Source organism: Hylobates moloch, unplaced genomic scaffold, assembly GCF_009828535.3.
Source record: "Hylobates moloch isolate HMO894 unplaced genomic scaffold, HMol_V3 SCAFFOLD_14, whole genome shotgun sequence".
Taxonomy (NCBI): domain Eukaryota; kingdom Metazoa; phylum Chordata; class Mammalia; order Primates; family Hylobatidae; genus Hylobates; species Hylobates moloch.
The window spans coordinates 54,533,887-54,545,418 of NW_026652289.1; the positions used below are offsets into that span (position 1 = coordinate 54,533,887).

The 11,532-nt window shown below is 51.1% G+C and overlaps 1 protein-coding gene across 1 annotated transcript in view; it reads left to right on the plus strand.

Annotated features, from left to right (window-relative positions):
• Window positions 1-1,323: 1,323 nt before the first annotated feature.
• Window positions 1,324-11,532, plus strand: part of LOC116481571 (COMM domain-containing protein 4) — an 11,802-nt gene continuing 1,593 nt past the window's right edge. Inside the window, 9 exon segments of the mRNA XM_032174282.1 lie at window positions 1,324-1,363; window positions 1,877-1,972; window positions 8,655-8,719; window positions 9,805-9,876; window positions 10,098-10,163; window positions 10,389-10,428; window positions 10,731-10,764; window positions 10,766-10,848; window positions 11,009-11,089. Of these exon segments, the coding sequence (XP_032030173.1) occupies window positions 1,324-1,363; window positions 1,877-1,972; window positions 8,655-8,719; window positions 9,805-9,876; window positions 10,098-10,163; window positions 10,389-10,428; window positions 10,731-10,764; window positions 10,766-10,848; window positions 11,009-11,089 (577 nt within the window).

The window sequence follows — 11,532 nt, forward strand, 5'->3', positions numbered from 1 at the left end:
GGGAAAGGGATGCGGCCTCGGTTAACTCTAGGGTCCTGGGTTATGGTCAGAACCTTCCCTTATGGACTCAGTGACTTGGGCTGACCCAGCCCCTCCCTGAGCCTCATCAGTGAAACCAGGACTGGGCCAGGGCTCTCGACACCTCCCAGCTCCAACCTCTGGCTTTCTCCTAAGGGGGCAGGAGAGCAGACAGAGGTGACCCGGGCTCTCCTGTTTACCTCAACCTCCTTGTGAAGCCTCCCTCTTTCTGCCTGTGAGGTGGGTGGGGCCGGAAGGAGGGGCATTCACCTGTGGGTTCTGGCTTCTCTGCCCAGGTGTGCCTGGAGAGCCTGGTCTATACCCAGTGCTCTGCTACACCCCACGGCCTGGCCACGACCTCCCTGCCTCCAGAGCAGCCCTGGCCCAGGGAAGAAGCTGGTCTCTGCATCGAATGATAGGTAGAAAATGAAAGTGGGGACGATAGCTCTGAAAAGGAGTCAAGGAGGAGGTGCCTTCCCAAGGACGTGGAGGGTTTTTCCAGAATGGAACTTGACTGGTGCGGGCAAACATCAGGAAGGGTGGGAAGGGTGGCTCCCTCTGTGGGAGCCGGGGCGACTTGCCTGGGCCAAATGGTGGTAGGCTGTGGGCAGGGTGGGCAGAGCTGGGGTGCCCACAGCCTGGGGTCCCTGTCCTTGCAGAGGACTGGAATGCAAAACAAGTGTCCCCTGCCCTCTGGCTGGGGGACATGCTCTACTTCCAAGCCCAGACATACACCAGCTGCCACAAGCCCCTGAGGCTCTTCAGAGGACCAGTGTACAGCCACACCCACACTGGGCCAGCCTGCTGGGCCCACCTGCACCCTGGTCAGAGCCCATGACAGAGGGGACTCTCTGGGGACAACAGAGGCAGTCTCATGCTGCCTTGTTACAGGTGGATCAGTCCCTGGGATCTGGTGTTGGGCTGAGGCTGTTCTCTGCCGGGGTGCCTGGTGGACAGCAGGTGGAGCAACTTCTCCTTGGCTTTCCTGGACCTCAGGACACAGCTGAACACTGCACTTTACCCTGGATGCCTTCAGATTCTCAGGGGACCCTGGGAAGGAAGAGAGGGATGCCCCAGCAGGAGGCCAGGGCCCTGGGCCATGCTTGCTCCCCCCAGTCCCTCCAGCAGGCACGTCCGCTTCAGATCAACATCACCTGATTCCTGAAGGCCTGGGCTACTGACCAGAGCCCCAACACCCTCACCAAGGTCTGTTCTTATATCAGAGCAGCTAGTATATGAGTTCAGAGCTGAAGGGGGTGGAGAGAGAACGCAGGGCTCTGTAAGAGTTCTCAGGTCCCTGCTGCGATGGGCCCCATAGAAGGCCCCCCAGAAACCTGCAGCTGCTGTAAGTCACTGGGAGGAAGCTGCAGCCAATGTGTTTCCCAGCCTGGTAGATGCAGAGGGGTGTCTGGGCCCCCAAGTGGGAGGCCCAAATGTGGCCTTGGATGTGGCAGTGCAGGAATTCTAGCCAGCTCTGGGGTCTTGGGCAAGTCATTTAACCTCTCGGAACCCCATTCCTGGTCACGATGGGGTTCTTGTGTGGATGTAAAGAACTCCCCGGCCACTTATGTCCCATCAGTGGAAGCCTAGCATGGGTGGAGACCCCCGGGACTGAACTCAGTGGTGGGATCCAGCCTGCCCAGCTTTCCTATATAGAGCCAGAGCCAGCAGGGTGGGCTTCCTGGAGAAGCAGGCACTCCTGTGGGCTGGAGAGCATGAGCAGATCCCTTTGGGGAGGTGGAAGAGGCTGCGGTCAGTGAAGGCCATAATGAGGCAGAGCTTGGGCTAAAAGGGCATGATGATAGGGGGATCTGAAACCCAATAGAGGCTGGACTGAGGACACTGTGACCACCTCCAGGTGCCACTCAGGTGGTGGAAGCTGAGCTAGGGCTAGGCCCCCTGGTCCTGAGTAACGCCTTGCCAGTCTTGGAAGCTGTACCCAAGGTGGCTTCATGTAAGGGTGCATCTGAGCACTCTTTTTTTGAGACAGGGTCTTGCTCTGTCATCCAGGCTGCAATTCAGTGGCACAATCATAGCTCACTGAAGCCTCAAACTCCCGCGCTCAAGTGATCCTCCCACCTCGGCCTCACAAAGTGTTGTAATTATAGGCCTGAGCTACAGAGCCCGGTTTGAAATCTTAATAAATATCTCCCCCTGGTCTGCTTCCCTGGCTGACACACATGCTGGCATCTTGCCCCTAGACAGACATGTTTCTGGACTTGGTTCCATTTGTTCTGATGGGCTCCTCTCTCTCAATGACTGCAGGTTATAGTATGTGGCCATTCTTACACATTTCTGTATAGACCTGAGGGTTAGTGTATTAATGTCAAAGTTCTACTGGTTTTCGAGGCTGGGTGGAATGTTTGGGTTAATTTAGTTGTGGGCATCTTGACAATATAGGCTTTTCCTCCAGGAATGGTGATTCTGGGATGCAGGTTTTGCACATTCTGGTTTATTGCTTGGCTCGCTGCCACAGAGGGATGGCACTGCTCCACATGCCATGCCCAAGAGATGTCCCACCTTATCTTTCTAAATCAAGCTGAATGTTCTCAGCGGACAGGATATCCTATCAGTGCTGTGGGGACTCACTCCCCACAACCTGAGATGAAGTGAGGTGGAGACTATGGAGCAGATCCATGCTGACTGCATTTGCCCTTCCTGACCCGCACTGCTGGTGGCTGGGGCCGTGTCTGAACCATCAGAGGGCATTGATTTGGGGATGGGGCAGGGGGCGGTGCTGGAGAGATGCCCCTCACCTCCCTCAGCTCCTCCTGTCCAGCCAACACTTGGCCACTAAGGACCCTGACTTCCAGGCCCCAATCACCACTAATGGGGTGCTTCATGGGAACAAAGTGTAGGCCCAGAACCTGGAGTTCAGGTCACTCCTCCTTCCAGTAGAAGCCTCTGCCCCTCCCAGTTGATTCCAGCCTCATTCCTCCATGGGCCAAATATCCTAAACAAAGGCCTGGACAGGGGGTCTTTATCCGAGTACCCAGAAAACACACATGGAAATGCTTTGCATGCCCTCTGTGGCCTGCCAGAGGTAAGAGTCTGCCCGTCAAAATGCACAGTCCTGGTTCTTGCAGGGAGGTGAGGAGCAGAGGAAGAAAAGATCCATCTCATTCTTTCAGCAGGAACCTAAACTTGGGAAAGCCAGACGCAGTACATTTCTTAATCCTGATACCTTTATAACTGGTTACAGCAGGGTCACATGCACAACTGTTTTCCAACATCTTTCAGCAGGCCACATAACATCCTGTAACTTCGTTTTTTAATTTTTATTTTGTAAGTCCAGGGGCAGTGGCTCACGCCTGTAATCTCAACACTTTCAGAGGCTGAGACAGGAAGACTGATTGAGGCCAGGAGTTTGAGAACAGCCTGGGCAACATAGCAAGACCCCATATGCAACAGAGAAAAAAAATTTTTTTTGAGTACAGTGTCATGATCACAGCTCACCATAGCCTCCAACTGCCGGGCTCAAGCGATACTCCCACCTCAGCAGCTGGGACTCTCAGAGCACACCACCACATCTGGTTGATGTTTTAATTTTTAGTAGAGATGTGGTCTCACTATGTTGCCCAGGCTGGTCTTGAACTCCTGGCCTCAAGAGATCCTCCCAATGCGACCTCACAATGCACTGGGGTTACAGGCATGAGCCACCATGCAGCCCCTGCAAAATCTAACTGTTCTTCAGGTGCTTCTTTTGGACCTCCTAGCTAGACTGTCATTGGCAAATACTAGTTTATTATTTTCCCACATTTATGTTAATGGATTTCCCATGTTTTATTTGTCTAGACTAGGGTTTCTCAACAGCAGCACTATTGACATTTTGGGCTGGATAATTCTTTGTTATGGAGCTGTTTGTGCCTCGCGGGATGCAGCATCCCCAGCCTCCGCCTGCTACATGACAGTAGCACTCCTCAGTGTGACATCCAAAATGATTTCAGATATTGTCAAATATCCCCAGGGAGGCAAAATCACCTCTAGTTGAGAACTGCTGACCTAAAAACCTCTGGAACAATGTTAGATCATGGTAATGATAGCACATACTGCTCCTGACCTTAATGGGAATACCTCTAGCATCAAAGTATACTGTATACTACTGTCTGGGCTGTTATTAGTACACTGTATTAGTCCATTCTCACTCTGCTATGAAGAAATACCCAAGACCGGGTAATTTATAAAGAAAAGAGGTTTAAGTTGACTCACAGTTCTGCATGGCTGGGGAGGCCTCAGGAAACTTACAATTATGGCAGAAGACATCTCTTCCCAGGGCAGCAGGAGAGAGAAGGAAAGCCGAGCAAAGGGGAAAGCCCATAATAAAACCATCAGATCTCGTGAGAACTCACTCACTATCACGAGAACAGCACAGGAGAAACTGCCCCCATGATTCAATTATCTCCACCTGGTCCCACGCTTGACACGTGGGGGTTATTGCAATTCAAGGTCAGATTTGGATGGAGACACAGAACCAAGCCATATCATATCCTTTATATTAGCATACTGTATCAAAGTATAATTTTCTTTCTTTTTTTTTCTTTGGGACAGAGTCTCACTCTGGCTCTGGCTGGAGTGCAGTGGCACGATATCAGCTCATGGCAACCTTGGCTCACTGCAGCCTCAGCCTCCTGGGTTCAAGCAATTCTTGTGCCTCAGCCTCCCGAGTAGCTGGAACTATAGGTGTGTGCCACCATGCCCAGCTAATTTTGATTTTGTTTTTAGTACACATTGGGTTCGACATGTTGGCCAGGCTGGTATCAAACTCCTGGCCTCAAGTGATCCCGCCACTTCGGCCTCCTGAAGTGCTGGGATTACAGGCGTCAGCCACTGCACCCAACCTGAAGTATAATTTTCACAACGTGAAAAGCTTGACTTTCATACAAATAATGAAGGAATATGTATAAGATATTTTCCTTAATTTACAAGGGAGTCAGCAACACGGTGAAGCTAGTTCACGGGGTGTTTTGAGAGACAGTGTCTATAGTGCTCCAGGAAGGGCATTCCGAAATGCATTCTGAGATAGAGACAAAATTTGTTAATATCCTATAGGGAGGCCAGGCATGGTGGCTCACGCCTGTAATCCCAGCACTTTGGGAGGCTGAGGTGGGCAGATCACCTGAGGCCAGGAGTTCAAGACCAGCCTGGCCAACATGGTGAAACCCTGTCTCTACTAAAAATACAAAAATTAGCCAGGCGCGGTGGTGGGTGCTTGTAGTCCCAGCTACTCAGGAGGCTGAGGCAGGAGAATTGCTTGAACCTGGGAGGTGGAGGCTGTAGTGAGCCGAAATCATGCCACTGCACTCCAGCCTGAACAATAGAGCAAGATTCTGATTCAAACAAAAAAAAATCCTTTTGGGAAATAAAACTGTCATCTTTGGGAGTTATCTTTTCTACTGGACAGAAATCTGTAAGTTAACATATATACATATTCTCATATATATTCATAACATATTCTCTAGTATATTTCCCTACATTAGTGGTTTTCAAACCATGGTCTCAAATTGGAAGCACCAGCGTCACCTGGGAATACAGACCTTCAATGCTCAGGCCCCACCTCAGTCCTATTGAGTTAGAAACTCTGGTGTGGGGCCCAGCAGCCTGTTTCACAAGCCCTGCAGGGGATTATGATGCACTCTAATGTGTGAGAACCACTGCTCTAAATAGTCAATCTTTAATAGTAAAACAAGTATCTATGAAACAATGCTCCAGTATGACATTAAAGGGCACTCCACCCACCTTTTAACTTTATTTCTGAATTTAAATATTTTGTCTGTCTGATGTTAAATTTGCTGTTTTTTTTTTCAAATACTCTCAAGACAGGACAGTTTTCATCTGTTCTTAATTTTCTTTTTAAATAAAAAATGGTTTTCCAAATCAATTTTTCTCTTCTTTAACCTACTGACAGGATGAAATAAAAGTTGAACCATTCCTACATCTTTATTTTTTTTTTCTTTGAGACGGCATCTCACCCTGTTGCTGAAGCTGACTGAAATGCAGTGGTGCAATCTCGGCTCACTGCAACCTCGACCTCCCGGGTTCAAGTGATTCTTGAGACTCAGCCTCCCAAGTAGCTGGGATTACAGGCACCCGGCACCATGCTCAGCTAATTTTTATTTATTTATTTATTTATAGTAGAGACAGGTTTTGCCATGTTGGCCACACTGGTCTCCAACTCCCGACCTCAGGTGATCTGCCTGCCTCGGCCTCCCAAAGTGCTAGGATTACAGGCATGAGCCACTGCACCCAGCATTTTTTTTTTCTTTTTTTCTTTTTTCCTTTTTTTTTTGAGATGGTCTCCATCTGTTGCTCAGGCTGGATGGAGTACAGTGGCGCCATCATGGCTCACTGCAGCCTCCACCTCCCATGCTCAAGAGATCCTCCCATCTCAGCCTCTTAGGTAGCTGGGACGACAGGTGTGCACCACCACAAGCAGCTAATTTTTTGTAGAGACTGGGGTCTCCCTATGTTGCCCAAGCTGGTTTAGAACTCCTGGGCTCAAGCAATCCACCGGCCTTGGCCTCCCAAAGTGCTATGATTACAGGTCTTACGTTCTTAAAATTTTTCTTTGACATGGTATAGGATAGTCTAGTAACTTAACATACTGTTGCTTTCAACAGGCTAGTGCTTATGATTTGTAAAAGAACTCTTCAGAAATGAGTTCAATTTTACCATGAATTGGGACACTTTCTATTTCTATTCTATAGAGCAGTTTACTTGTCATGAGCTCTGTCTTTTGAAAACTTGAAAGCCTGCAACAATAAAACCAGCTGCACCTGGTGCATGGGATGGGCATGGAATTGAGGAGAGAGCTCAAACTATGATCAGCCCTCTGTATCCTCGGGTTCTGAATCCTTGGATTTAACCAACTGTGCATCAAAAAATTTGGAAAAAGTAAAACAAGAAACACAAAAATTTAAAAATACTTTATATCAGCTATTTACGAAGCATTTATGTTGTATTAGGTATTAGCAATCTAGAGATGATTTAGTATACGGAAGGATGTGCATAGGTTATATGCAAATACTATGCCATATTATATCAGGAACTTGAGCATCTGTGAATTTTGGTATCTCTGGGGTCCTGGAACCAATATCTTGAGGTTAACTAAGGGACGACTGTATTCAGTTTCTTCTTTGGTTATTAGTTTATTCTTTATTTTTGTTGTTGTTTTGTCTTTTTGTTTTTGCCTCTTCAAGTCAACGTCGGAAACTTAGTTGTTCTAGATTACCCATTAGCTCAAAGCTACCAGTAATCAGACTACCACTGCAATCTAAGCAACCTATTATTTTTTAACCCATCAGATTGGCAAAAATTAAGATAAGCATCTATTGATGTTGAAGCTGTAGGGAGTTTTCCTGGGCATGTTAATTATGACAGCCCTTTTTGCTAGGCACCTAGACGATTCATCAAAATGAAATAAAATACCCATGCACTTCAAGAAGTTACCTGGTTATTTCCTTATCTGGGTGCTGGTTATGTGAGGTCTACAGTTGATGAAAACTTACTAAGCTTTATATTTCTAATAGGTACAATTTTCTGTATGCGTAGTATATTTGAAAAGTTTTTAAAATGTCTTTTGCCACAGCCCACAGCTGTGTATAATGCTATTCGCTTAACAGTGGAAAACATGGCAATGACCTGAATCCCCCTGGCTCCCGGGATCCTACCCCCTTAAGTTAATGAAAATAAAAGTAAATGAAATAAGTTCCACTGTCTTTCGTAATGCCTTAAATCGGTCCTCAGTTAAACTGGCGGTTGGCGCTGTTTTTTTCCAGGGAAGGATTCTGGGAGACGGAGGAGGAGACGCCAGCATTTCGCCCCCAGCACCTCCAGTAAGCTGCGGTCCTCCCCCAGCCTCACTCGAGCAGGTCCCGCCGCCCCAGAGGTCGTTAGTCCAAGTCACGTGATCGTCGACTCAGCTGACCCGGCGGGACCGGAAAAAGAAATTCCCGGGCCTGGCTTCCTCGCGCGATGATGAGGCACCAGGGGTGAAGTGGCCATGGGCTGCTGGAGCGGAAATGAGGGGGCGCCAGTGGCTCCGGAAACGGGCTGAGGTTGTCTGCACTGGCCGCTCCGCACAGTGTGTGCGGGCGTGAGGTTAGCAGGTCTGGTGGAGAAAAGTCCACTGCCATCCCGCTCCGGGAGTGGGGCGGGTAAGACAGAGCAGGCCGGTCGGCTTACAGTCCCCATGCTTCCCTGGCGGAAGGAAGGGCCCCTGACTCCCGGGGCAGGAACTAGGGCTTGTCTGGAGCTGGGAGTCCTTTCAGGTCTTCCCTAGCCCCAAGAGGACCTCCCAAGGACACCCCGTTCCCCAGCCCTGCTGTGGGACTTGGACAAGAACGTGCTTAGAATCAGGCTCACTCTTGCACAGTTAGGAAGCCACTCCGCTCTTTCCAGATCCAGAAAGTAGTAGTTTTGGGGCTGAAACTTATCCATCCATCCATCCATCCATCCATCCATCCATCCATCCCTCCCTCCAATCCATCCGTCCATATGTTCAAAGTGCCTAGTCTATACCATGAAGTGTGCTAGGCACTGGGTGGACTTGAGCTGCCGAGGGAAGGGGAAATCAGGCTTGAATTGGCAGTCATAGTTAAGGCTCCAGGGGCAGAGACCTAACTGCGCCTTGTGTGTAGTGCTAAGGGCGCTCCCTGAGGATGCCGTCAGCCTTAAAGGCGATGGCAGGAGCTGGCTGGCTGAAGTACAGTTTGTGTACCAGGGGTTGGGAGGCAAGGGTGAGAGGTGTGTGTCTTCAGACAGGGAACAGCATGTGCAGAGACTTCAGATGAGAGAGAGCATGGCTCCCCAGGAATGAATGCATTTCCCATAGCTGGAGAGTATCATCTGGAGGTTGGGGAAAGATGAGGCTGGACAAATAAAGACCAAATCTTCCTGGCTGTTGGATCACCACAATCAAGATAACGAACATATCCACCGGCCCCCAAAATTTCCTTGTGTGAGGGGCTATTTTAGGAAGTATGATCAAGAAGGGCCGGCCTGCCAGGGTGCAGTGGCTCACGCCTGTAATCCCAGCACTTTGAGAGGCCAAAGTGTGCAGATGACCTGAGGTCAGGAGTTCGAGATCAGCATGGCCAACATGGTGAAACCCTGTCTTTACCAAAAATACAAAAAAGCTGGGTGTGGTGATGCGTGCCTATAGTCCCAGCTACTTGGGAGACTGAGGCAGGAGAATTGCTTGAACCCGGGAGGTGGAGGTTGCAGTGAGCCAAGATTGCACTCCAGCCTGGGTAACAGAGCAAGACTCCGTCTTTAAAAAAAAAAAAAAAAAAAAAAGGGCTGGTCTGATGAGATGTCACTTGAGCAGAGAGTGGAATGAAATAAAGGATAGCAAGCCACATAGAGAGTGCAGCGGGAGCAAGGCTGGTGTCCCTGAGCAGCAGCAGGGAAGCTGGAGTGGCTGGAGTTGTGTGGGTATGGGGAGGAAGGGAGAGAGTTCACTTGTCTGTGTGAGGCCCAGGACTTTGTTTTATCCCCTGCTTTACCCCCAGCACTTAGAGTGGGAGCTAGCACAGAGAAGGCACTCAATTGATGTTTGCCGAGCAGATGAATGCCTGGAGTAGACCTCAGAGCAGGGTTTGGTGGCAGGGTGGGTCAGGGAGAGAGTTTACTCAACAGCCTGGTGATAGGGGAGAACAAGTGGCCAGAGGGTATCCATGTATGACGGGGACCAGGGGTTCCTGCTGGGCAGCAGTGTGGGAGACACACGGATCCTGGCCACACCTCAGACCTCCCTCCGGCCTGATTACCTGCCTCCCTCCCTTGCAGAGGTTCTGGTTCTGTGGTGATCTGGACTGTCTCGACTGGGTCCTGGCAGAGATCAGCACGCTGGCCAAGATGGCTGAGTGCACAGGGTCTAGTCTGGGTGGAGGAGGGGTGCTGGGCCTGGGAATTGCGAATGTAGGGGATGGTGAGGTTTCTCTGGGGCTAGGGCCTCAGTGCTCTCAGCCTGTGCTACCACGCTTTGTGACCTTGATCAGTGGCTGGCCTGCTCTGAGCCAGTCCCCAGGAAGAAGGGGTGAGGTTTGCCAGCCTGGCTGGTGTAAGGACTTCCCTTCCAGTCTTCTGTGAAGTTGCGGCTGCTCTGCAGCCAGGTACTAAAGGAGCTGCTGGGACAGGGAATTGATGTGAGTACAAGACCCAGCACCCCATTCTCCCATGACCTTATGACCCCCAGTGCCCTGAAACTCTGCACTAGGCCCAGGGTGATGGGTGAACCAGCCTCTCAACCTCTCTGGGCACCTCCCTTCCTTCTTTCCAGCCTGTCTGTTCCTTGTTGCAGGATCCAGGCTAGGGGTGAGGGGCTGGTGAGCAGGGGCCTGGCACCCCCTTAAGGTCTCCTTTCACCACAGTATGAGAAGATCCTGAAGCTCACAGTTGATGCTAAGTTTGGTGAGTACCCTGCTGAGTCCATAGGCCCCAGGCAACCCTGGGACCTCGGCATGGTGCCTGGTACAGAGGGGCCCCCCACCCCTCCCAGCAGCATCCTTAACCTGCCTTCCCTAGTGGAGGAGCATGAGGGAAAGGAAGACATTGACCTTCCCACCTTCCTGTCCTCTGCCAGCTCCTGGTGGAGCAGTAGCAGTGCCCGTAGCCCTCAGGAGGCCTTGGGGCCTTGAGCTGAAGTTAACAGGGCAACTGGGAGGTGGCTGGGGCCACAGTGACACCCCCTGTCCCACCCATGGGTCCCTCAGAGTCAGGCGATATGAAGGCCACAGTGGCAGTGTTGTTTCATGCTGTCCGGTGCGGCCAAGCACAGTGTCGATGGCGAATCCTTGTCCAGTGAACTGCAGCAGCTGGGGCTGCCCAAAGGTACGGGTTGTGGGTGGGCAGCTGGGCAGCCTGCGGGCCAAGGGCTGCTAGAGAAGAGAACAGGCCCTGTGACCCTGAGGTGTACCCTGCCCTGTCTGGGCCAGGAACCCAAGGCCAGCCCCCACCTGCTACCTCCAGAGCTACTCCATTCTACCCCCAGAGCACATGGCCAGCCTATGCCGCTGTTATGAGGAGAAGCAAAGCCCCTTGTAGAAGTACTTGCAGGTCTGCAGCCTGCGCAGTAAGTATGAGGCCAGCCAGGGTCTGGGCTCATCCTAGAAGGTGCACGCAGCGTGCAAAGTGCATGGAGAGTCCAGGGAGACGACTTAACCACAGTCACATACCAAGCAGCCACAGAGCTGGGACCTGGCCCTGGGTCTCCTGACTCCGCGGACTCTGTGATGTGTACGTACAGGATCAGACCTTGCCCTTTCCTCCTGGCTGACCCTTCCTTAGTCCCCCGTGCCCCATGTGTGAGCACCCAGCTCACTCTCGTTCCTTCCTCTCCAAAGTGTGGTCCCTGGCAGCACGAGTGGCAGAAGGGGCAGCAGAGACTGTGGACCCCTCAGCTGCACCTAAGTCTTCTGTGTGGTCTAGCTGTGTGTCCTGGGGGAGGCTCTTGGCCACCATTTCCCCCTCTGTAAACGAGACCGATACCTGTGGCATGGAGGGCGGGAGGCCGGT